This window comes from Ptiloglossa arizonensis, chromosome 2, assembly GCF_051014685.1.
Source record: "Ptiloglossa arizonensis isolate GNS036 chromosome 2, iyPtiAriz1_principal, whole genome shotgun sequence".
NCBI classification, from domain to species: Eukaryota; Metazoa; Arthropoda; class Insecta; order Hymenoptera; family Colletidae; genus Ptiloglossa; species Ptiloglossa arizonensis.
In genome coordinates this window covers 11,163,494-11,190,140 of record NC_135049.1, presented here as the reverse complement: position 1 = coordinate 11,190,140, position 26,647 = coordinate 11,163,494, and the positions used below count along the sequence as shown (strand labels likewise).

Here is a 26,647-nt window from a genome sequence, read left to right as displayed (position 1 = left end):
TATTTTGTAGCGCAACCTATTTCCATTTCAATCGGTATCTTTACTTTTGATCTTACATTACTTTTTTTCACATTATTTTGTTCCATAACGTCCATTGATATCTAATTGTACCTCATGAAAACATTAATTGTATAATTCAATATTGTCTCATTATAGGTAGAAGCAACCTCCTCGTGTATAATTCTGAATAATTAGAATATACATTATTGTCTAAATAATGCAATTATTTCGAAAAAAATTTCCGATCAATGTTAATTGTCTAATCTATTACACCTTTAAAAAATAGAAGTTACGTTTCTCAGAAATTGATACCTCGCGTTTAGTAATTCCTTGCAATTTTTTGGAACAATTTCTTGTTCCCAATTACGATGATTACAATGATTTTCTATTCTATGTACGCATTCTTTTAGAGTCAGCAACAGTGGTAGAGAAGACGGAGGGTGGAAAGAAAAAGGAAAGTCTTGAAAATGAGCAAGACTATCGGCAGAATCTGACTGACAAGAATAAATGTTCGTCGCATAATCTTCTGTTGAATTGCGTGATCAGAGTACTGAAACACTTGGGCTGCCCGCACAGCTGTACAAAAGGGATGCGTGGTCCTCAGGCTGATTTTTGTCTCGCGCAAGCTCAATCGATCCTTAGCAAGTTGCATCGAGCCAGTTCAAAGCAGTTCTCGCGATTCCTGCGATCAATGGTGCGGGAACAACCAATATCAGAGATTTTGGAATTCTTTCACGCATTCATTGGATTCTGCTTGGATCCAAGTTCGTTGTTATCTCCACTTAGTGAGTAAATCGAGGGAAACGAAAAAGGCTCCGTGTGTATTTGTTCGCTTTAAAGCTTCTTGATTCTGTTACCGAGCTGTCTTCGGTCACTAATTACGACTGATTTAAAGAACAATGTTTAAAAATGGCCGTTCCGAGTAATCGTTGAAAGAGACAAATTTCCACCTAACATGCCTCTTTGTGTATCCTAAAAAATCTTTGCACATCCTCAGAAATCGGGAAAAAAATAATAATTTAATCGACTTACGATGTGAAAGTTGTGATAAAAGTATAGAAGAAAGATTGAAATGTTATTGCTAGTATAACTCGTTTTGTCAACGTGTGTCATTCCTGATTCTTTACAACGTACAAAATGGATGGTTGTATAAAAATTTGTCTTTTCCCACGAGTGTCCAAAATAGCCATTTTCGAACATTATTCTTTAAAATGCGCTTCGAAAAAGTAGCCGTTATCGATCGAATTGCATCCAAATTTGAACTGCCAACGCATTAACATTTACATCGCAGATGCTTCGTTGCCCTTGAATTTCAGTTTCTGCATTAGTCGACAACGTTTTTTTTTTTTTTTTTTTTGATTATTCCGTGACAGATCAGAAACGTGGATTGAACAAATCACCGGATATTGGAACCCAAGGAGCGTACTCGACCAATTACGGTTCAAATTTGATGGGAGCTACGATGGTTTCTGGTGGTACACTTGGTGGTTCGAATGTAACCGGTGTGACAGGAACTATGACCACGAATACTTCAGCTACACCAGCCTCGATGTATGGTCTTGGTAGCCACAGCTCACGCGGTATAGAAGGTCACATATTCAATTGCGTTTTCAAGGCACTCGTTACGCGTTTCGTCAAGTCACTGAAGGAATTGAAGTCACAAGAGAACTGTAGATTGTATTGCAATCTACGAAAGTTCATGACTTATGTCAAGGAGGTCCACGGAGGTGTGTTTCGTCGTGTCGTTTTAAGTGGGATCTTGGACTCAGCTGACCGACCTAACAAACGGTGTAACAGTAATATTCAAACAACGCGTGTTATCAGGTAAAGAAATTCATGAACTGCTGACATACGTTGTATCAGATCCATGCCTAGATTTAGTTTTACGTGGTCAATAACCGTTCAATTTATGCGGTGCTTCATGTACTGTTTCAGTTTGCAATCAAAAACATGTTATTCTCTCTTTCTCTATTATACTAGGTTGTTCAATAAGTCTTGTCGTTCGATAAAACTTATTGAACAGTACTAGATTGTTCAATAAGTCTTGTCGTTCGATAAAACTTATTGAACAGTATAGTACTGAGTTGCTCAATAAATTTCGTCGTTCGATAAAACTTGTTCAACAACCTCTTATGTATACAAGTTATTATATATCGGTGAGGCAACATATTCTTATATCATTCTGACCTTGTGTTTGTTGATTTGCGAAGAAATAATCAAATGCTGTTATCGTGTTAATAATTCTTTAGTGAATGTTTTGAGTTTTTTTGAATGCGTTTATACGTACATAATACTATCCACTAAACAATAAAACAACTATAGGCGTATTTAGTAATACGAATAATAGCCATAGTTATAATTCTAATGCATAATCTGATTATTATTATACTATATTTTATAATAATAATAACAATGCATAATTTTATACAATGCACAATAATAAAATACTAAATATAAATCAATTAGAAAGAAAAAATCGATAGGTTTAGAGTCCAGAGAGAACAAATTGAAATTTCTTACTGGTACTGTTATAATATTTTCTACATCGATGCTAATATAGTAAATGTAAGGTAAACATTTTTAGATCACAAAAGCTATTCTTTTGTGTATTTCTTTCTTCCACTTAATTTACGAGGTGAAACTTGTGTGAATCTAGAAACACGTGTATACTGTTAACATATGTGTCAATATGATCAATACATATTTGTTAATACTGCACGTAGGAGAAAGTAGTCGACTACAAAGAAAATGATAATACTTTCAGACATATACACCAATCAGATTTGGAGGAACACGCAGATATTGGAGGAGATACCTGTTACACCGTTGACGACAGAGGAACTCGGAAATTTCTGTTCAAGAAAAGAAGCACATCCTCCACTTGTGCAGTACGTATAAACGAAAGTACATCGTGTACACATTTTCTTGAGTTGCAATCATTTGGTTTGCATCCTTGTAGAGTCTTCTCGAAACAGAACTAAGCGAAGAAAATGCAAAAATTAGCCAGAGTCCTTTAGGGAATTTGAGAAAGAAACATCATATACTTACGCCAAGGCAGAGTGAACGCAACTTGGGAATAGAATCTTTAGGTTCTGGAAAAATTCGAAAATCGACTCGATTTCAAATTGGTGGCATAGGTATGTCTTTTTTTTTTAAATTCCGTTACAGATACGTAACAATTACGCGAAGAAGCATTACGAACAAAATGAAAAAACAGATATATGAAATATAGATGTAACTGTTCGCTCAAATGTTCAAACTAATTTCAGTTAATTGGCTTCGAAAGGAATATGGTAGAACTGACTCTACCGATAGTCACGAAAGCAGCGAATCACCAACAGACGGTAGTTTTGTTAGACAATCCAGTTTTCATTACGGTCATTATCGTAGTGCATCGAAATCAGGACGAGGGTAAGTTAACTTTGTTACGTGTTACAAATTGGATAGGGTTTGCAAGTAACTTTTCAATCTAACATTACAGTTTCTGTTACAAAACCTTTCCTCTGCATTTACGTAACGTTAAGATTAATATTAAAGTTCCTTGTTACAAAACCTTTCTTCTGTATTTACGTTCCTTTAAGGTGTAAAAATATTATAGTATTTATTCAAAATTTATTCAATACTAGTATTTATTATCGATATTGCAAATACAAGTTTGATACTCATTAATATTATAAAAAATTTCTCATTGATTACATAAAACTTTTCGACCTAAACAGTTGTCCTTAGATGTAATAAATTTCAATCTTCGAAAATAATAAGTATACGTCGTAAGTTACATATTATTTTCATTACTAAATTGTGTACTAAATATGTTTAAAAAATTGTTTAAGTCGTCGACAGATATTAAAATTGTGATAGTTTCGAATTAATTTATAATTATAAATATATTTTTTTTTATATAAGTGTGGGCGTAACTCTGCAGAAGGCAAAACGTCGAATGGAAGATCAGCTAACTAGAATTGGTTTTGGAAAGAGTAAAAAGAAAGAAAGTCTTGAAGAGGTGCCCGGAAGTTGTAAGTTAACAATAAGTCGTACAAGGCGTTTCGTAACATCTGGAAACAGAAAAACAATTAAAACATTTCGTACAAACAAAATTATAGCCAGTTTTTATACTTCGATAATGTGCAGCTACTTGTCAGTGTAGGAAGTACTTAAAATGGCTAACTTCTACAATCGTTGAATCATTCTCTCTAAATTCTTCTAAAATTTAAATTATGCGACCGATTTGTCGATACCTATTTCACACACGTTGACAAAGTACGTTAACACTGATAATGGATTCTGAATAAACAATTGTCTACAAGTTGCACCAGAGATAATAATCGAACTGATTCGAATTTGAGGAACGAGTAGGTCAGGCAATTGGTCCGATACAACCTATTCATTTCTTAGAAAATCATTCATTCTAGAACTGTTTAAGCTAACACGTGGTGATACACCGTCATGAATAAACCACATGCGACCTCCAACATTAAGTGGGACGTCTTCCAACAGTTCATTCAATTGATTACTCAAGAAATTGACATAAGATTGACCTATTAATCCTTCAATTACAGACCTGGGTCAGTTCGCCATTAAGGAATACTCGAGTGTAATAATGGCTGCAACTCGAGAACAAGGTCAAACAAGTCACAAATTTCTATCAATATTTACCATTATTTTTATATCGATTGTTGAAAGGGTTTCTACATGTTATGATACACCCTGCATATCTCTCTCTCTCAATCGTATTCGAAACCATATTGTTTAACACAGAATTCTATTTAAATAGATTTCAGTAGAAGAAATTCGATGGAATTTGGCGAAGCTTCGAGGGAATCCGAATTCGTGGTCTTAAAAGAGAGAAGACTGGTACCTCGTAATGCAGTTCACGATGGAATGCTAAGATTTTCATTCTTACTGGAGACTTGCCAACCGGGTTCGGTTCCCGATCACTATCTAATGGCGGCAATCTTAGATCTAGTAAAAATATTTCATTTCTCTACAATGTTAAATCGATTTCATAAATTCTCGTTGGACGATAATTACGTGATTTAAAACAATTTACAATGTCTCTGTATATATATGTTTTTTTCTATGTAGCCGTATGCGCCAGTGGTCGCACGAACATGTTTATTGCTAGAGTGCGCCCACTTTGTTCATCAATGTAACAAGGGACAGTGGCCAACTTGGATGAAACTCAGCGAAAGTCACGGGATGCAACGCACGGCTGGAAAGTTGTTTTACCAATGGGCAGAGGTATTCGACGAGTACCGATTATATTTAAAATTAGTTTCATTAAGAGGGAACACCTTTCGAATTGAAGTTAAAGCTAATTTTTCGGAATTTCTTCTTACGATACGTAACACTTAATATAAATGTTTCGTATATATATTGCAAGTACATTCTTAGAACAATATTTTTGCCAATTTTCATAAAGCGATATTAATTTATATAGAAAGTATAAGCATTCTTGTATTACGCTAACCGAATTTCCTAATTACATAATGGAGTGGATTTCTCTGGTCAGAATAGTTAGAATTGAATAAAATTAAAATTGTTAGAAACTGGACGAATGTCCTTATCATTTAGCTTACGGATATTTTTAAATATTGATTTCTTTACGAACGGCATTTTAAGCATTTTAAGGAAAGAATTACATTCTTTTGAAAAAATTTGTGAGCTTTCAAAATTTTTTTTCTAAATATTAAAGGAAAAGAAATTTACGTTCAATAATAGAGTAAATTGAACGAGCAGGCTTCTAAGTTATTTACCAGTTTGAAAAAATTTGTTGCGATTTTTGTTAATATTTCAACTTTCGCCTGAATACTTGGAAATAGAATTATGTAAAATTTTTAAAAATTGTAAAAAAAGGGTATATCGATGTCTTGAGAAATTCCTCCATAAGAAATTATATAAATGGTTACGTATTCAACAGGCCATTGGCGCACGATTGGAAGAATTATTGGCCGAAGATAAGCAGAATGTTAATCAAGTGATAGCAATGGTTTCTGATGAAAGCAAGCAAAGAGATTTAATCATCGAAGATGAAGAAGAAGACTTTCTAGACGAAGGTAAGTTGCAATGCAACAAGAGAAACAAAATTTTGTACAATCCTGTAATTTGTGGAAATACTTTCAAATTTCATAACAACGGTACATTTTAGAAAATGTTTGAATCGTTGTTGATTAAATTTGCCCAACACCGTGTCACTAATCAAATGTTTACAAGAATTCAAAGTGTGATTGTATTTTAGCTAGTATAAACGGTTATGGATCTCAGTGTCCAATTGCATTGCGTCTCGCTGCTTGTATACTACTTTTGGAAATCACGGCGTTCTTAAGGGAAACATATCAAACCTTGCCAAAATTTAATAAACTTTTAACGAAAGAACGACCATCCGCTTGGGAAAGAATGATGTGCAGCAGAGAAGCGAATCGACGATGGAGTATGGCACTCTCATCGATGGGTCATTCTCAAACATCGGCTCAAAGTCTTCAATCGATTGTAGGCGATCGCGAAGTAGTGTGTAAGTACAAAAAATACGTGCTTTTCGAAATAATGAAAGGATTGAACAGTCAATTTTTTAAACGATTTTACAAAAAATAATAAATGTATGATAATTATTTAGTGAAAGTGTTAGAATCCTTAGTTGGCCCATTTAAAGTGATCGGTAAATTATAATTATAATAATTGCAAAAATTACTCTGTAATTGAACAAAAATTAAAAATTTTCTATCATTTATTATATTTTTATAATAGTACTATCAATGGATCGATGAGATTTTTTCGACGAAAATAAGTCAAATCATAACCTCATTCGAACTATTTTTAATTATACGTTATTCGAATCACTTTTGACAAACTTCCAATTACGTATAATTAAAAATAGTCTGAATGAGGTCGTGATTCGACTTATTTTCATCGGAAAACCCTCGCCAATCTATTGATAATATTCTAATAAAGATGTAACGAAGAATAGAAGAATAAAAAATGTCGATAAAAAATTGATACCATTGGTATTATCAACACTTAGAAATATTCTTTTATTCTTGCTCTTTTCTCTATCCATTTATTTCTCTTTTTCGTTATCTTGCTATTTCGTTCCACGCGCGTTGTAATTAGCTTTAAATGGAACTCATTTCATACCCTACACCACTATTCTCACCGTTTTAGTTTCTTTTTCCTTTTTCTTCCAAATGCCCTGGTACTTCTGTTCTATTTTCTTTATACGCTTTACTATAATGGTTCCCTCTTATCCAACACTCTATTTTCATCCGCCGTATTGCTTTATCTCTTTGTTTCAATTGTATGCACGTTGACACTGATTCGTGCCGCGTGAGGAGCCAATGACTCTTGTCTATGTCTTCACAATACTCTTTTATTTAGTTCTGTGAAATTTTATGCCGTTGAATGTATATACGGCGTTCAACTTCAGAGTGAAATAAAAATGGTCGACTTCTGTGATAAAATTGCCTATCACACTCGTTAAAAGTCTTCAAGTCGATCCAATTTTGTGACTATTATCGAGGAGTTATTGTACTCTGCAACTTTCGTCTACTCTCCTTTCCCTCTTCTATTATTGTTTAGACTAAATACACATGCCTATTAATCCTGCCACATATTAATTTTTTTATCTGTTTTCAAAATTTTATTTATATACCTATCGATCGTCTATAAATTTAATTTGACTAGAAATAAATTTCGTTTAAAATGGAAATGTATAAACAAGGCGAGGATCAGAAGTTGAAACGCTCTTTCCAGTTAGTTATAAATGAAATTATGTGTCTTAATTAGCTGTTCAAATAATGTTTCCTACATCGGTGTAATTTGCCATTTCCTTGATAAGAATGTCGGGGTCTTCGTACAAGTAATGGATTGTTATGTGTGTTACAGCTTACATTTAGGTATTATCATTTATTGTAATTCATGTGTTACAACTTAATTTAGACATTACCATTTATCACATAAAAAAACGGGAAGTTTATATATAATTTTCTTTTAAAATAAATATTTTAATGATTCAAACGAGCCATTCCCTATCTTGTTCTAGGAGCTCCTCAATTAGAAGCTAGGCACAAAGATAAAAATAATAGATAATCACAATTTATGTTGTACTCAGAATTGTTTATTCGTCAATAGATAATATTAACCCAAACAATATAATTATAATTTATGGCGAAAAGTAAATGGTCTGGGTTAATTTCATACTATTTTTAAGACAATAATCACAAGTAAACCATTTTAAATTTAATATAAATTGTAATTATCTATTAATATCTTCTTTGAGCACAAAACAAATGGCCAGTTACACTCGTAAAGAATGTCATCCTTGAACATCTGATCGAAATTTACAATTCGAAGTATTTTTAGAAAGCATATTTCCACTTCTGGCCCTTTCATGTGTATTAATGAAGGAACATTACTTCATTTTAATATATTTAATTTAATCACTTTCGATTGAAGTTTCAGCAGAACGCAAAATTAGTTTTGTTGTTTCCGACCCTGATCACGAATCAGAAGGTAGTAGCAAATCAACTGTTACAATTCAAGGGGAAGATTTCCAGAACGTTGAAAAAGAGAAGTCCAAACGTGTGCAACCACCACAAGGTCGACCATTGCTTCGTCACGGTAACGCGGAAAATACAACAGGTTCATTTAAAAAAAGAAGTTTGAAACTTCGACATGGTACCAAAGACGGCAAGGACAATGAATGTGACGCCTGTAAGTATTGAAAGAAATATAATATTTATTCGTTAAAAGTTGGGTCTGGCCCATACGCAGAGAACAAGACATTTCCCCACCATTTTTGATTCACTTCTACCTCACGAAGACGAAAACGAGATTTCTTTCCCCAAAATATTACTATAATCTAATCTTCTTCGAGATCAACCGGAAGTTTGTGTGATTGGTACGAATGGAATTATTTTCCATCCATGAAAATTAGATAGAATGAAAACGAGTCAAAATGGCTAAAAGCGAGCGAAGCACAATATGAAATACACGTTCTCGTCTTCGTTAAGAAGAAATTGCAAAATACGGCCGGTCCTGAGTCGCCTGCTCTCGATAAATAAATACACTATATCTTATATAAGCATAGTTCAGAAAACTTCTATATGAAAAACATTCTTGTATTTTCCATGCCTTTTATGCAAATACTAATTCAACATTTTTAAATGATCAAAAATGAATCGATTCCTTTTCGTAAACACATTTCCATGATTGCATTAACAAAATAGATATTCAAATAAAGTAAATGAATATATTATAATTACAACTATAAGTTTTCAATGTAATTGAAAATGCAATCGTACAATTGATCGACGTAACAATTATTAAATAGATACGGTGAGACGAGCCGATTCCATTCAGTCGAAAAGAAAAGTAAGTTCATTGTCGGACAGAAGTGACACATCCGAGCCTGGTTTCGGAGGTGAAATTAGTGGCGAAGAATCACCGGGGATACTCATAGATGATCAACCGCCAGAAAGTCCCAGTGACAGTAACGAAACAGACGAAACTAACAAAAATTTCCCATGGATGAAGGTTTTGGTGCAGTTCGCCAATTCGTTTAACATCTACTGTTCCCATCAGAACTTTTGTCACCCATATTGCCATCGGCGTCAAATGCGAGCCAGTAGTAGATTAATCAAGTCGGTAAGAAAAATTTATGGAGAAAAGTTTGGGATACTGAACGGCACAGGAATGTTTGACTTCGACACCGAAAAGAAAGAAGGGAATAAAAAGGACAAACGTTGTCGCAAAGTCTCCGAGCAAACCAGTACCCAAGTGTCTCCAGTTCGAAGAAAAGACAGCGTAGGGAAGAAATACAAGTAATTCTTACATAAACTAGTTATATTTTTCCCTGAATATGCGTATATTGAGTATTTACTCTAACTCGAGTATTTAGAATAAGCATGAGCAATTGCTCGGTTTTGGAAGCGAAAGCAATTGCCTCGTTTAGAGGCAGAGCATAGAGCGTATATGCATTGCGGAACAAATGACGTTATAGTACGATATGACTGAGTGGGGATAATTGGGATAGTAGGAAAATAATGTAAATTCTACGACCGAATGTTCTTCTAAGACAAGAAGACATTCGGGGTCTGTAGATACATAAATATCATTGAGCCGCGAAAAGAAGGCACAGCGAGAAAAGAAGACACACTATTATTGATTTTCTTGTTGTAACTTGGAAACTATACCGAAAGAGAAAAAAATGTTTTACACACAAAAGTTACTTCTTAAAGGAAGATCTATCATGGGATAAATGATAAATAAAAGTATCAACTTCTGTATATAATTTTTATTTCATTGTTTAAAAAAATTGACTAATTATTTATCGCATGATAGATCTAGTTTTAAGAAGTAAATTTTATCTGAAAACTTCTTTTTTGTATCTCGTATAGTTTTCAAGTTACAAAAAGTAAAAATAAAAAATAATCGAATATTTGAGTCAATTTCCAGCTTTTAAAGTGAATTTAGGTAGCAAAAAAATTACATAATACTTATTTCTACTTATTATATACCTACTGTATACCCTATATACTCCAAAAGTTCTACAATTTTTTGAATTTTCGTCTTGTATTATTCGTCCATGAGAAGAAGGACGAATTTTTGTCTTAATTTGTTTTAATTTTAGTATAACTTATGTAAATTGTAATTATATAAAATTTATCTTTCTATTATATAGGAGTTATATTATTTTTAATAAATTCAAATTAGTTCTTTCCGCTATGAATAATTTTCAAAATATTAATGATTATTATACATATTAAATTATATTCATTTTTTTATTGCGAGAATCTTATCGAATCAGTAATTGTATCTAAATAGAAACGAAATCATTTTGTTTCTTAATAGCTAACATTTTTATTAAAAAACTACGCCAATGTCGCAATATTCTCTTTCACTCAGTCTCGCTACTAATCACTGTTGATTTTCGTCGCCATCTTCGACCCTCGGCGATTTTTGCTCGCGATCGTAGGAATGATAATTGACATTTGACAGGAGTGGGGACGTAAACATGCTGTGCCTTCTTTTCGCAAGCGAATCACACGCTCCCATAGAGTACCCCATCACGGGGTATAGATACATCGCACTGATGATGATCAAATTTACAATCACTAAAACTATCTGCTCCAGACGCGCTAAATTTTGTTCCATACTACAAATGATCAATTAGCCCATGCCTGTTCTAGATAGCCCAAATCAAATTTATTCCCATCTATTCAATATTAAAGAAAACTTTCAGAAGTGTACAGTGCATATATTACACTTTACTTGCTCCTCGAAACGAAATTTGTTTATTGTTTGCGCAGAATTGACAAAATCATAGACGGATCCCAATCCGGACGATTAACCCAGCGAGACTCTTCGAAGGATCTGGCTGACCAAGATTCCGAGAAAGGGAAGGAATCGTCCAAGAAGTCTAGTGATGACGAATTGGAGAAGGAGAATCAGGCAATTTTAAAGTACATCAAGACTCAAGTAAAAGACATATTTCACGCGCCACTGGCCACCTTGGTAAAAGGAGCCGTAGTAATGACAGAGGAGTTATTTGTCGACGTTTTACCTGTCGCCTGGGAACTTCTATTAGAGTCGAATCAAGAAGTCGCAGCGTCAGCTGCGTCTCTCTTCATTGTTGCGGCCGTACGTGCTCCTAACCAAGCAAGCGAAATAATGCACCATGTTCTTCTACACGGCAGTACAAGCGTGCGAATAAATGCGATATTAAGGTTCCAAGTTTTATGGAAACTACGGTATCAAGTTTGGCCACGAATGGAAGAGAATGCTCATCTGACGTTCAAGGTTCCACCGCCTGGTATAGAATTCACGTTACCTTCGCCAAAAATTGGTATCGAATCGTTGCCTGTTGTCGATCCACCTTGGATGCCACAGGTGAAAACGAAGGTGGAAGAAGTGACTATTAACCAGGAGCATCATGTAAGTACGAACCAAATCCTAGATCGGTGATCGTATCGTAGATCTTAGATTGTTCATCGATCGAGTAGAGTTTATCGTGACTGTTAATTAGAGGTCTCTGGTGACGGCAACGAAAACTCGTAAAAAGCAGCAAACTGAACTCATAAAAAGGGCTCTACAGGCACAGGATGATAAGAAACGAGAAGAGAGAGAGAATTTTTTGATCACGACTATACCGATTACAGTCCAAGCAGCGTACGAGCCTAGTCCTGTCGGCGATGATCACGACGAGGGTATGCAATTAATAGTGATACGATAATGAACAATGATGTATTTCACGGTAGAAAATCTATCATAAATCTGGGATGTTGTATTTTTTGTTGATCGTTCGTAAGAATCGTTCTTATTGTTCAACGTACGAAAGCACGAAGATACGAGTATCGAGATGTGAAGGTATTACGAAATACTGTGAAATGAAGTGTGTTTAAAATATCGTTTAGAATATTTATAGTTGCAACACGAAGAACATGCTTAAATTTGATCTTTGATACTGATACAGCCTTGCAAAGCGAAAATTAGAAGGCGTTCGAAGAAAAGCTTTTTAAAATTCCAATGAAAACTGCAGTTCATCGTTACTGAAATAAAACTGCATAAGTTTTTTCATACTATATTTCGACGAAATTATGTAATTGAAACTAAGTGGGCAACGACTCGTAAGAATTAAGAGATTACTTTCAGTAAATACTTTACACGTTCTGTAATGTTTGCAATAAAATTTGAAGAAATAAGTATTGTAGCTATGGAAACATAGTTGTAGAGAAGAATAGTTTCATTTTCAATTTTTGTCTTAATAATTTCTGCAAATATAAATTGTTCTATACGAATGAAAAGATTTATTTCAGAAAAATAATATCACTTGTCTCGTTTTGTTAAATGTCTCTGGGAATATAGTTGTAAAGAAGAATAGTTTCATTTTCAATTTTTGTCTTAATAATTTCTGCAAATATAAATTGTTCTATACGAATGAAAAGATTTATTTCAGAAAAATAATATCACTTGTCTCGTTTTGTTAAATATCTATGTGCAATCTTTATTGAAATAGCAATAAAATATCGTTGCATATAGGAAACGTCGGAGATGAAGATGCAGGTGATATAATACCAAGAAACACATCCCATCACGGTCAATCTGCGCCTTCATTGTTCCCTTCTTCTTTGTGTTCTGCAATTGTTCAAATAATACACTTGCTTGACGATGCTGCCGTCTCTGACGATGGAAGTGCCGTTTACGAAGTCGCATACCAAGTATGAGTTTAATCGAACGTTAAACTAATGAACAATAAACAAGTGTTCTTAATAATCCAATTAACGTGTACTTTTATAATCCAATTAACGTGTTCTTTATTGTCAGGTGATTTGGAATTGTTTAGTGGAAGACAGTGCACTGTTTCTTCGTTACGTGTTGGAACGCCTTACCAGAGAGAAGCAAGAATTCATGTTTAAAATTTTAAGACACCTAATTCGTTTCGTACCGAAGCTTCCTCAACAAGCTGCGTTCGCCTTGTATAATTACATAATCGGATACGTTATGTTTTATGTCCGTTCACCGCACGAAGAAGGACAAAAATTAATTGGAACTGCTCTTTCCATTTTATGGATGGTAAGTAAATTTAAGGCGACTTTCTTAACTGATTGCTAGATATTGTAATTGAAGCCACTCGTTGTGAAAACGTTAATTCGTTTGTTTTTGTTTCCAAGTATGAAAGTTCATAAAAGCTAGCAATTCAAAAAATGTTTATAAAAGCTGACAAGTTTATTTTGTACTTCTGATAATCAGCGATGAGAGAATTTATAGTTAACAACTACAAGATTAATATAGGTTTACCTCGACATCGTTGATTAATTAGTCAGATAAATGTCGTATTACATGCATCAATTATACTATATAAATGCATCCATATAAATCATACTTTGCTATTTTAGTAATTTAAAAAAAAATGTATAACTACTTTTTATATATATGTGTGTGTGTGTGTATTTCCATATTAACGAAATGTAATGTATTTCATATCGACTAACAAAAATATTATTTTAATCGTTGTAATTTCAATCGTGCTCCTGTACCGTAAATTGACAGTTAATGAATGATTCGGGAATACTTTCGATTAAAATTTCGGTTTTCATAGGTGGTGCACAGTGTTCACGGAATAATGTTTAAAGATCTAAAACAAATTTTACGAAAGGAGCAGTGCGACGCTTCAATTTTATTAACTGCAAACGTACCATCGGCGAAACGAATTGTGGTGCACGGTCCTCAAGATCCAGATGCAGGTGGAATTCCTTCGCAATTTCCGGTGCAAGAAGATACACAGTTTTGTCAGATACTTCGAGAATCCTTGGAATTCTTTGGCATAGAAGAATCAAAACATCGAGAATACTTCCTCGTTGACTACAAAACACGTTTGTACCAATTAATATTATTCTACATTCACCATTGTAATAATTTATCATTTCTTCTGAGTATGCAACGAATTGCTCAAGACGTTCATTGCCACATCGTGGATGCACGGAATGTTTAATAGGTGTCGAAAAATTTCAAAGAGTAAAAATCTAGAATTACGAGATTGCGTTTGAGGTTTTGTATCCGAGTTATTAATAACTAAATGTACACGTGAAAGGTGTCAGAAGTGATTTGTTCTATATGGGGCGCAGGACAAGGGCAATCTCCATAGTTCGTGTGTTATTTTGTTGAAGAATTTGTGAAGTAGAACAATGAAAACAATGACTTTATTTAAATATTCATTTGCTCAAAGACATTTCCTTAATTGTCAATGAAAGCTTCCAAAATAATAATTTTTCTATATAAATAGGTTAATACTGTTTTGATGAAATTAACGAACTGCATTTATTAGCGTATTATGTAATTCCATTTAAAAAAATGTATGTCACCTTCATACTACCTCTATGCACACAAAAAATAATTACAACAAATTACATCCTCCTCGCAATCACACACAAAGCATTGAGTATGTGACAGTCGTAAAGTATAAGTAGCAATAAATATAGTAATAAACTTCAACTTGCAGAAGTTTTCTCAACATTATTTTACTCAGAGTTATAATGATAGGAATTTACTTTCACATTCCAGATCAAATTCGCAATCCGACGTCATACGTTCGAGATTACTACTTTTTCAAGGGTAGATCTCAATTTTCTGAAATCGAATTAGTTCATATGAAACCGGAAGATGCGTTCAATGCTCTGCAACGCCAAGAATTGGTTCACAAGTTCGTTGAAATTGGAAAGGTTCTATTAACTTGGGCGATATTAAAAAACGTCGATATGGTAGTGCAAAGGGTAGTGTTTCTTCATGAAGAATTAATGAAGCTACCATCTTTTCCAAGAAGAGCGCTGGAAGCTGACTTGGATTTGTACAAAGGCGGTGAAATCGGCAGAGTAAGTAAGATTGGGAAGAAAGATGTTAACATTTACACGATACGACATTGAGAATTTAATTTGATCAAAAGTTTTATGTTACAATTTGTAAAAATCGTTTGTTATGTCTTTTACAAATAATGGGAGGAATGGAGAAAATAGTCTTGTAATACAAATAAATTCTTAAATAGAGTAAGTGTAATAAAGTGATTCCTTATCTAAAAATAAGTAAAACGTATGCAATAAAATTTGTTCATAGGAAATTGCTATTTCGAAACAAATCGGTGTTGAATATTTGTTGATGTACGCGTCTTCGCAAAATAGAAATTTGTTTGTATTACAAAAATAACTTTACAAATGAAACAAAAAATTAATTAAAAAGGACACTGCGATTAAGACAAAGAACGATCGAAGTTCGCACATTTGACAATTGTGGAGATAAAAATGATTTTGTGAAACAGTTTTCGTAACAATTGGAAAAATTTGAGAGTTTCAATCTTTTAAACAATTTTGAAAACAACAAAATGATAACTTGAATCCCCTCTATTTTTACACGAACTACAACGTGTTTTTTAATATGAACAATATCCCTGACATGGAGTACAAAAGTGATCGATTTTAAAATACCCTAACAATTCAAAATACCCTGTAATTTCTATATTTTTCTTTGCTTTTTATCATAAAGTTTTTGTTTTTCGTTACCGTACATTATTAATAATTCTAAAGAAAGAAATGATTTTCATTCGTAGGATACTCGAAAGAAACAATTTGTACCGATTCGTCGCTTTTTTCATTGAAATTATTGTTAGTGCGAGAAAAATTAGCGCGAATATACTTCTTTTATCCTCTGTATTTTATATGTATTTTTCTACTCAGGAATTACTTGGTCTGGATGTGATGCATAAATTTATGTGGGTGAAGTTGATCGCAAGGATGTTCGAAGCGATGGCAGGCAATTTTGCTTATTCGGGTGACATCCATCTTTTCTTAAACGTTTTGAACGGTGCCATAATCCTTCACAGTGAAGATTCTTGTATTCTACGTTACGTTGTCGCTACGTACATAAACGCGGCTCACAACTTCAAAAACATTTTCTCAACGAATGGCTATTTGTTAATTATGCCGACATTGTTGCAATTGTACTCGACTCATCGAACGAATAAATTAGTAACAACCACAGTGGAGTACGCTGTCAAGCAATTCTATCTCATGAACCGGAAGCCATTTATCCTTCAAATGTTCGGAAGTGTTTCTACTATATTGGATACAGATGAGGCGAGTGTTCACGGAGAAGCGCACAAGGTATTGTTGCTAAATAATCTATTACTTTGTTAATTATCGAATCTGGTATTCTAATATCAAGTCAAAATTTTTTGTCTACACGTATGATTGCATTTAAAAAATACGATCTTACAATTTCTTTCAACACGACATTGAAAAACTTTTATTTACGGTTACACGTATCTCTTAAAATATATAATTAAGAAGTTTTTTTACACAATCAGAAATAACAGAAGTATTTAAGTGTTCCCATTTAAATATTCCACCTTGTACATGCAAAGTAATTTGAAATACTAGTAAACGTTTCAACGTTTTACATAAAATTATTTAAATTACACATAAGTATATCGAGAGGACAGATATTATAATTAGTATAAACAAATTGTTAATATTATTAACAAAGTTTGTTCCATGTTTACACCTTTAAAGATATGGTGCAAGTTAATATAGAAAATATAAATAACGTATAACTGTTCACAGGTCCCTGCTACGTGTCTGTTCAATTTATTGTTAAGTTTGGAAACTCCATCACCGGACCCTTTACACATAGACGAATTGGTAAAAGAAGAAAAGCCCCTGAAAGCTATTGATTTCTGTTATCACGACGAAAACGAAATGGTGAACGTCTTAGATTGTATATCTCTTTGCGTCATGGTAATAGCTTATGCACCTGACTCCGTTAGAGGACAACAAATGTTGGTGAGGCACATTTATACTACTTATTTTTTTTCTTCCATATTTCCATATTTAGTCCTGGGTATTAATTTCTATTTGCTATTCCTCCCCTGTTTTTCAAAATATTCTAACGTTAAATCGCATCTAATGTATTTAAATCAACTATTATAATTCTTCCTTTCAGCTTTATTATATTATATAATATTTGTGCTTGTATCACCTTATCTCTGAGTGTTCATATTCGTCAAACATTTCTATCTTTATTCTGCAATTGCTCTTTTTCTACCTTATTATAATTATTATACTTCTATCAAAATATTCTAATCCTTTTAGTTATAGAGTACAATCTGATTAAATATTTTAATCTCGACTGATCAATAAAGAGCGAACAGAAATATTCTTTCTATTGTATTTCAATTACGTGTTCTCGTTTGATTTTCTATATTCTTCTTTTAGACACTTTTCTACCATGTTCTTCCTTTCTGCTTTTATTCTTATCTGACTTTACAGATTATATTGGAAGCAATATTGCCATGCTACGTCCAACAAATTCAATCCCCAACTTACAACAGGGAGGGAAAAACTGAGAAAGAAATAATAAATCAATTGGCTATAGCTGTAAAAACTTTGGTTAATAATTCAGAAGCGCTCACAAAGTATGTTTCAACATTTTTTATACATACCAGATGATTGACTTTCGAAACGATCTACTTATACGTTGACGTTTCTTCAGATATTATAACGGACCACAAAAATCAAGCCCCGAACACAAAGGATCTAGCCAAAGGAATTATGGCAAAGGTCCGTATTCACCTGGTTTCGATTTCGAGGACGAAACTCACGCTACTAAGTACATGGAGCACTCGAAAGTTCGTACCTTTTACGATCGTGACAACGACGACTCAGAAAGCTGCCATAAAAATGAATTTCGTCGGCCACGTGATACGCTATTGAACATGGTTGGAGACTTCGTAGCTCGATGCTCGGCTCGTTTGACAGAATTGAATAAAAAATCTCAGGATGGAAAGATGATCGAATTATTAGACTCGAAATGCCATATAGTAAGTAATTCTTTTATTTTTGTAACATATAAGCCGAAGAAAACACGTCATTAAAATTTAAATGCCTGTCCTGCTACTTAAAAATTAAAAAAAGCAATAGATGACCTTGGTACTAGAAATATTTCCTTTTCGAGTTATGAATAAAATTCTGTAATTTTTAAATATGGCTCTGTGAATGCTCGTGATATCTGTAAGGTGATTTTTTCATTTTCTGGGTTCAAAATGAATCTTATTTTTTTTGTTTAGTATTTTCTAAACGTTCGAACACTTGGGAAAATATTATAATTTTTTAGAAACTATTTGTCCAATTTCAGTCTATGCATACATATGAAACACATTTCTTTTGGGTTGAAACTAGGGGAACTGCAACATTTACAAACATTTTTTTTTATTCCAAACTGAACCTTCGTACGACATGAAAGTTTCTGATGTTTCTCGTTTCATTTTTTCTCAATTGTTTAAAAATTATTGTTTTCCCAAGATCCTTGTTCCACCCAAACGACACTTTTAAGTTCTTTTTTATTCGAACTCAATACAACTAAATTGTGCTTATTGTTGTTAACTTGAACAAATTTTGTATTTTAAGCTGAAACTCCTACAAAACTATTCTAAAGATTTGAATAATGTGAAGTCATTAGTTTTGCGTTAGATTATGTTTTCAAGAGTTTAAAATTTAAGAAAATGAGGAATATATAGTCTGTGTTTTGTTACCTCAAAATTGAACAGATTCTTTAAATTGAGAAATGTACATTCTTATAGTTTGACTACATATTAAATTTGACAAAAGTTTCAAGAATCGATTAGAAATTTAATCAAACCTGATTCATCAATAGCGATTAGCAGACATCGCGCACACCCTCTTGAAAATATCTCCCTACGATGCGGGAACAATGGGTTGTCGTGGTTTAAGAAGATACATGAACGACATTTTACCTTCAACTGAGTGGTCCAACGACGATATGAAACCTGCGTTGACGATTATTTTAAGGAGGCTCGACAAAACCTTTAGCAAAATACATAAGAAAGCCTCCATTAGAAGGAACACCGATTGGACTGCTGCTAGTGATCTTTTAAAAGGAATTTATGAAACACTATCCAGATGTCCATACATTGCACACTTTCAGTATTTGAAAACATTGCTGGGAACCTGTCAGGTATTATAATTATTATAATTTTAGAATCGTCCTCACACTTAGTAGTTTACCGATTTGTTGCGAAAAAGATGTCACGTTAATTTCGTTAACGATCGAAGCTGTTATAAATGAAAATATAATATCGATCTTAATTTAGAGAAACCTAGCTATCAATATGAAAATCAACAATAAAGGAACCAATGGTACACTTTATAATTTTACTTTTTGTGTAACAACTGTATAGAGTACAATAAACGTGCAGATTTTCGTAATGTAATTAATATGAATAATTTAAATTCGGTGAGTTCGGGCATTGAAAAATTAATTATAATTGCTAGAACGATGTGTATCTTTGATCGTTTGTAAATTATAAGCTTTAATTTGTATCTAGTCGTTAATTATCGGAGACACCCCGCCGGAAGATGTGACCACAGCTTCCTCGGCCGCTTTAATGAGCAAAATACCTCCGCAACATTTCTGCTCGACGGTACTTCGGTTGATCACTCTTCACGTGATATCCCTCAGTGAAGGATACTCACTCGAGAATGTGTGTGGCGGTCACGCTATGTTTGCCTCGCAAACTCGAACGGAGAACATACTACTTAATTTATTAATACCGCTGTTTCTGCGTGTCGGGACTGGAAGAAAAGGTAAAGCGAAAATTAGATACTTGAAAAATAAACCTGAGCTAGTCGAACATTCTTCAAAGTAATATTCGTTACAAGGAGAGCAAATTGAACACACTGAAACTCAAAAAAACAAAAGAAAGAAGAAATTTAATAATAAATTATAATAATACAAAGTGTGTTCGTTGCTTGAAATATAAAGTAACGGATCGGCCCGACTAGACACATTCGTAAGGAGTAAGATGCTTTATTAAATTATCAATTTCTTTTAGATGTTACAAAATTAAGACAATCGGATATCAATTTTGCTTTAACCGCGGTGCTGAACACTCTCTGGCCACCAAGTACGAAGACAGTACCAATAACTACACAGAACCTAAAAACAACAACGGACATGAGAACGGGTAGTCTGACATTTATAGCAAGAGATTCAAAGACTTTGACGAAAACGTCGTTGACGTTGTATCAAGTTGCCTTTTTAGGTAAATATTTAACAAGTTTTTCAATTATTACATTTCGACTTTTCAAATGAATTCTGAAAAAAAAACGACGAGAAATTACGGTAATCTTTTTCACTCTCTCTTTCTAACTAAATCGTGTTCGCTTGCTTGAATGAAATAAAAATTAGTAAATTTATAACAAGCATTGATCGTTTGTACATTTAGCTGAGATTCGGATTCACATGTATCGTCTAATGACAAAAGTAAACGAAACGCAGTGACTCCCGCTTTCGAGTAATAATTACATAAAATTCAAACGACAAAATCATCCCCCGCTCTTTTTATATTTACTATGCATTGTGAATAATTCATCCACTAATAAAAATTTAATATTTTGTACATTGTATTATATCTTCATGAGAATATTATCGATAGATTAATGAGATTTTTTCCATAAAAATAAGTCCAATCACGACCTATTTCGGACTATTTTTAATTGTATGTTATTCGAACGGTTTTCCAATTATACTTTTCCAATTATATTTTTTTTCTAAATCATTCGAATACAGACGTGTCTGGACTCATTTCCATTGGGTGAATTTCGTTAATTTATTGATAACACTCTCGTTAAGATATAATTACAAATACATAAATGTCTTAATTTATGAATAATTATAAATATTAATTTTCAATAGTGAATAAAATTCAATTCTACGTAGGATAAGTCGAATAAAGAAAACTATCAAGGATTGTCTCGTTGTCTCTAAACGGAGGGAAATTGTTTGCAAACGAGCAGGGTTTAATTTATAATTAAGTATCTTTGGTAACAATTCTAATCACAGTGTCCAATTCCCTACAGCTTTGAAAATAATAACGATATGCTTCGAGACGGAATTAAAGACCGAGTGGCCAAAAATTTTACGCACAATGCGTTTATTGAATAAACGAAACGAGGCTTCCACTTACCTCTGGAATTTTATAGAATTCGTAGTCACCCATCGCACTGCTTTGTACATTCAAATGCTTCCGTTTATCGTTCACAAGATCGGCCAGAGCCCGATCTCGGAACACGAGAGAAACATGCAGAGTACCATACGTGCAAAAATTAATGGCGATACCAAAACGGTACCAAAGTCTCGTAGCACTCTGTTGACTGATCTTATACACGAACTGAAAGACCTAAAAGAAGAAATAGAAGACAGACGATTCGGTTAGTGAATGAAATTCTTTAATTCGCATAGTCTCTATTAATCGAGAAATCTTCGGATCGAACAACGATAAAAACATTATCTTTCATTACGAAAATTGAAATTGATTTATATACGTTATTATTTTGATATCTATTAGTTTTATATTTAAGTGTGATTCGTGTGTATTGTAACGTTCAGACGAAATGCAGCCAGAACCAAAGAGAAGCGTCGTGGACATGCATCCCGCTAACGAAGGACAGCCTCGTACACAGAGACCATCGTTGTTGATTGATTTTCTCACCGGTGACCACGGATCCAGAGCTCATATAAATCGTACACCTGCGGAAACCCCAATTTCCCATTCCACAGCCCCACAATCTGCCCCCCATTCAACCCATCAGTCAAATTCCAGCGGTACACTCAAGATAACGCAACAGAATCAAGTATCGGCACCGCCAAATGGTATACATACAGCACGTGGTACGATTTTAATTACATTATGCGTTCTTGGTTCTAAATACACTGTTTCTTGGGTAACTGATCATAATTCGTCAAGATTTTTTCCAGACATTGTCTGACGAGTAAGCGAGATAGGATAACAACCAGTGAGTCTCGAATTATCTATGGTCGATGGCTAGCAGAATTTCACGAGCCAATCGCTAATGAATATTTTTTTTCTTTTTACATTGTTTTAATACATCTTCATGAAAGTATTATCTCAATTGATCAATGAAAGTTTCCCGACGAGAATTAATTCAAACATGATCTTGTTCGGACTATTTTTAATAAGTCTTTAAAAAATTTTAAAAAAATTACGTGACAAAGAGTTGTTCGTTATAACACGAAAATTTGTTTCTCGTATCATAATTATTCTGTTCTTTTTATGGTCCGCAATGTTAGGGATAAGTTCTTTTCGGTTATCCAGGAAAAATTGTTTCAATTATCCGAAGATTACTGAAAGAGTTACAATTTAATTGTATTTAACTTTTAAGGTCTAAAAGCTCTCGAAAAGCTTTCGTTCTCGAGAGCACCAGTATTTTGCCTGTAGTATTTTTGAGATTTTAAATTTGTGTACACGTTTAACTACGTGGTATTCAATTTAATCATTTATGAGTATAAAAATTATTAAATATTTCAAGATACATTTCTTGTTACGCGGAAATAACAGAAGATTAATTATCGAGGGAAAAGTTCGATCAGTTATTTGAGAACCGGTGTAGCGGTTTAAGGTTATTTCAGAAGTAAAATAAATAAAGAGGCTACAATTGTCTAGAATGTACAGAGTTGAAAAGTAAGGTCATTTATGTAATTTATTTTTAACCTCGGTAATTTTTTCTTATTTTAAATTATTAATATACCAGAATTACATTATTCGAAGAGTAAAATTATAAAAGAAATATTAAATGACAGTTATTTCTGTTCAATTTATTTGCGTATTTTCTATTTGTCAAGTTTTTCTCCGTTTGAAGCAACGTAAACCAAAGTTTAAGTATTCTGGCATAATAATTGCTTTTTTTAAAATAATCATTTCTAACAAACGGTAGCCATTTGAAGATAAAACATTTTCTATTCAATTTAGTGAGTTTAGGACTAGAAGCTTACAAAGTTTTGAACTGTCTTTCAAAAATACGCTTTATACGATAACCGGATTACGGATTTTACATATTTATGGTGTATGCTATATGTACAAAAAATATAAGTATTTACTTATACAAATGAAACATTAATATAATCATACTAATTTATAAAATATATTTTGCACACGTTTTCCGTATCACTACAAGCAGTGGTTTTCAATCTTTCTTAAACTTCCCCTAAAAGAAAGCAAAAAAGTTTATTACAAGCAGTAGATTTAAAACAATATGAGAAAAATATATTCTTGAAGAAATGATAAAATTATCCACATCTCTCCTCGTTAAAAAGATTTCGTTCTCTTTGAAAAATATCGGTATACGCCATAAATACACAAATCTAATAATCACGTGATAATAATTCGGGCAAACTCAACGATACATTTACCAATCATTCGGATTATGGCAAAGAGTCAGTGATCCGGAGGTATTTAAAATAAATGAACGCTTTGGCAAATCAATGGAAGTGTCTTTAGTTTCATTTACCAGAAGTTCTAACGTAGTTTCATTGTACATTTGGCATTTAATGGTTAATAATAATACTGTCGTTACCGTTATTCCAGGATCAATTTCCAGCACAAGCGTGGGTTCGTTCACTCTTCGCGAGACCAGCGACGTTGGCGTTACCGAACCCCATACGGAGCAACGGCCCCATACAGGTATTCGTTTTTCTTCGAGAAACTTTTACGAAACGGTCCCGAACCTTAAGTACATATTACCGGTGCGACTGCAAGCCTCACATAAATATTTCGTTTTTTTTTTCTAAGCGATTGCGAGACGTTTACCACAGTTGGATCGAGCCATTGTCTACAGGACACTGCGACGTAATTTGCAACGTTCTTTGCGATATCATCTTTTGTTTCTTTGTCTGCGACATTTTCCTGTATTACGTAAACGAAGACGCATCGTTTCATTCTTTATCCCATCGACGGCGAGGCTTGCGACGAAGCGTCTAAATTAGTTTATAATTACATTACAACAGATTTTCTTTTTTTTTCTCTCTCTCTCTCTCTCTCTCTCGAAAAGAACGTTCTTAGAAGTTGCTTGATCTCGGTTCGCATTGCTTATATTTTGTTCTCCACGTTCCATCATACGGACCATCCTGTTTGATCGTATTATTGACACATTGATCATTGCGTTGCTTTCATTGCTAGCTAGGGAACGGAGGTAAGCGGATTCTAATAGTAAAGTCTCACCGAATCTATGATGAACGTCCTGCTGGTGTGTTCCCTTGTCACGCTTCTCCGTATCTCGTAACTTTTTTCTCATATTTTCTACACTTTATCCCCCTTTTCTGTGTTCCCCTCGATCACACTTCTTGCTGGTGTTTTCTTATTGTTTCCGTGAACAGAGATTCGACGGATTCTTTATACACTCGCATACGTTTATACGAAAAAAAAAAGAAAAAAAGGAAAAAGAACACGATCTACAAAATACGGTTTTCATTGTATCAGCGTTAACAAGGGAAATGATATTTATCGTTTCATCTACTTATTCGAAAGTTTATTTCGTTCGTTGGTTTGGTGTTCAGCTTTCAAACATAGCATTTACTGTAGAGAATACACGAATCTGATTTTCACGGCATCTTTATAACTAGATCATTCTACTATAGTTGTCATATTCCCGTCACGTGTACTACACGATTGTAATCCATTTATATAGCAGTATTTAGACAATGGTAATGTCCAACAGCTGGTATTCATTTCGTCGTTACGTAGACATATTGTACTTCGCCACACGTAGTTGCTTCGACTTTTTATTGCTTTTCCATTCTTGCCTAATCACACGATAATTTATGTACTCGAAAGTTTCTTTCTTTTATGCATAATATACCAACCGAGTAACTTTTCTTTAACAACGAAGAAATGCATACATCTCATGTGCGCGCGTGTGTGTGTGCGTGCTTCTAAAATACTCTATACGATTGTTATCACATTCGCATTGTGTCGATGCTTCTATTTTTGATTTTAAACGAGGTCTTTGGTCACGAAAATTTTCAAATATATATTCTTACAAAACTTCCATAATCGAAGCAACCCCGTAATGACCCGATCCCCGCCCCCCCCCCAAAACACACAGACAAACAAAAAGAAATAATCAGTACACAATACATTTGTTGACACCTTAATAATTTTATACAGTGTGGTATGTAATTCGGAGTACAGTCAAAAAGGGGATTGAGTCTTTGTGTAAAAGTAAATAAAAATGGCGGTGTACAATTTTTTTGCACGAGGTTTCACTTTTGAGAAAATCAAGCTGAACGTTAAACGTAATAATTAGTAACTTTTTCAGATTAGAATCTCGAGTATTTCATAATTAATCTTGCTGAATCTTTTCCACTTAATCAAAAAAAATAATATAACGAATATAACAGTAACAATAATCATTGCACTAAAATAATGATTCGCGAATAAAAATAATTGAATATTTCTGGAAGCTATTAAGATCAGACGGAAGATTTAAATTGTAAAATTACTTGTTTTTAAAGTGAAAATTTAGCTATTTAAAGAATTCTTTTATTTTTTCCGAAATATTGGACCAATCTGCTAAATTTCTTTATCAAAGCATCAAAAGATTAACCAAATTCTATACAAAATCGATCGTAAGCGTACTCGAGACAAATTTTTAAAGTCAATTGTCTTGAAAATGAAACTTCGTAAAAAAAAAATGTTTTATTCGACGTTTTTGATTTCTTTTTTATACGAGAAAACGTCCAATTTTCGGTTGTACACTGTACCTACGTCCCATTCATATTTAATTCTTTCATTCATTTCAGATTTAATATTGACTTGTATATCACAGTCATTTCAAATTTATACGATATAATAATATCGCGAAAGTGTATACACACGAGGGTTCATTAATTCTTACCCTTTGAAGGGAATTCGGTACTCCAAACACTTTCTCTTATCCTTCGCAGTAAACTTTTAATTGTCGTGTAGCTAAAACGCCAGATAATATGTATTATTGAATTTTAAAAATGAATTTGATACATATGACCTATATGGGTCGTAGAAACCGGTATAAAATAACAATATCGTGACATTCGTCCAAGGGTAAAACCATCATTTGCATTTACTAAATAATAATCTGTTCATTGGATTCGTAGACGATAATAAAATTTAAATAACGCCATTGAGCGGTTTAGCAACGCGATTGAAAGCTTCTCAAGAGAGAGGGATATGTTTAACGTATCGTATTCTCCTCAAACGTCAAAAATTTTGGGACTCGTGTGTATATTGCTTCGCATTAAACGTTATATCGGCTGT

At 33.5% G+C, this 26,647-nt stretch overlaps 1 protein-coding gene and 1 long non-coding RNA gene across 11 annotated transcripts in view; one reads left to right on the top strand and one right to left on the bottom strand.

The window, feature by feature from the left end:
* The window catches only part of Unc80 (unc80, NALCN channel complex subunit), a 51,890-nt gene that overhangs the window by 19,784 nt on the left and 5,459 nt on the right, over positions 1–26,647 (top strand). For 2 of the 9 annotated variants that reach the window (XM_076327060.1, XM_076327062.1), the window contains exons 22-49: positions 411–764; positions 1,374–1,824; positions 2,765–2,888; positions 2,960–3,137; positions 3,270–3,411; positions 3,907–4,016; positions 4,775–4,965; positions 5,086–5,241; positions 5,921–6,056; positions 6,239–6,511; positions 8,449–8,706; positions 9,326–9,815; positions 11,304–11,928; positions 12,020–12,200; positions 13,033–13,211; positions 13,318–13,566; positions 14,093–14,366; positions 15,055–15,362; positions 16,218–16,643; positions 17,103–17,321; positions 17,808–17,953; positions 18,031–18,358; positions 19,192–19,512; positions 19,883–20,141; positions 20,390–20,599; positions 21,417–21,767; positions 21,946–22,227; positions 23,942–24,037. In XM_076327060.1, the coding sequence (XP_076183175.1) occupies positions 411–764; positions 1,374–1,824; positions 2,765–2,888; positions 2,960–3,137; positions 3,270–3,411; positions 3,907–4,016; positions 4,775–4,965; positions 5,086–5,241; positions 5,921–6,056; positions 6,239–6,511; positions 8,449–8,706; positions 9,326–9,815; positions 11,304–11,928; positions 12,020–12,200; positions 13,033–13,211; positions 13,318–13,566; positions 14,093–14,366; positions 15,055–15,362; positions 16,218–16,643; positions 17,103–17,321; positions 17,808–17,953; positions 18,031–18,358; positions 19,192–19,512; positions 19,883–20,141; positions 20,390–20,599; positions 21,417–21,767; positions 21,946–22,227; positions 23,942–24,037 (7,317 nt within the window). Of the gene's footprint in view, positions 1–410; positions 765–1,373; positions 1,825–2,764; positions 2,889–2,959; positions 3,138–3,269; positions 3,412–3,906; positions 4,017–4,774; positions 4,966–5,085; positions 5,242–5,920; positions 6,057–6,238; positions 6,512–8,448; positions 8,707–9,325; positions 9,816–11,303; positions 11,929–12,019; positions 12,201–13,032; positions 13,212–13,317; positions 13,567–14,092; positions 14,367–15,054; positions 15,363–16,217; positions 16,644–17,102; positions 17,322–17,807; positions 17,954–18,030; positions 18,359–19,191; positions 19,513–19,882; positions 20,142–20,389; positions 20,600–21,416; positions 21,768–21,945; positions 22,228–23,941; positions 24,038–24,145; positions 24,203–24,532; positions 24,600–26,647 lie in introns of all 9 variants that reach the window. The other 7 variants (XR_012994274.1, XR_012994275.1, XR_012994277.1 and 4 more) reach the window with 7 other exon arrangements.
* LOC143154944 (uncharacterized) lies at positions 19,901–24,705 on the bottom strand. 2 transcript variants are annotated; one of them, XR_012994278.1, is made up of 3 exons: positions 23,931–24,705; positions 21,524–21,736; positions 19,901–20,129 (listed from the first exon to the last, which is right to left on the bottom strand). It is a non-coding gene; the product is annotated as an uncharacterized LOC143154944 (long non-coding RNA). The 2 variants fall into 2 exon arrangements; XR_012994279.1 differs by lacking the exon at positions 19,901–20,129 and adding an exon at positions 20,385–20,493.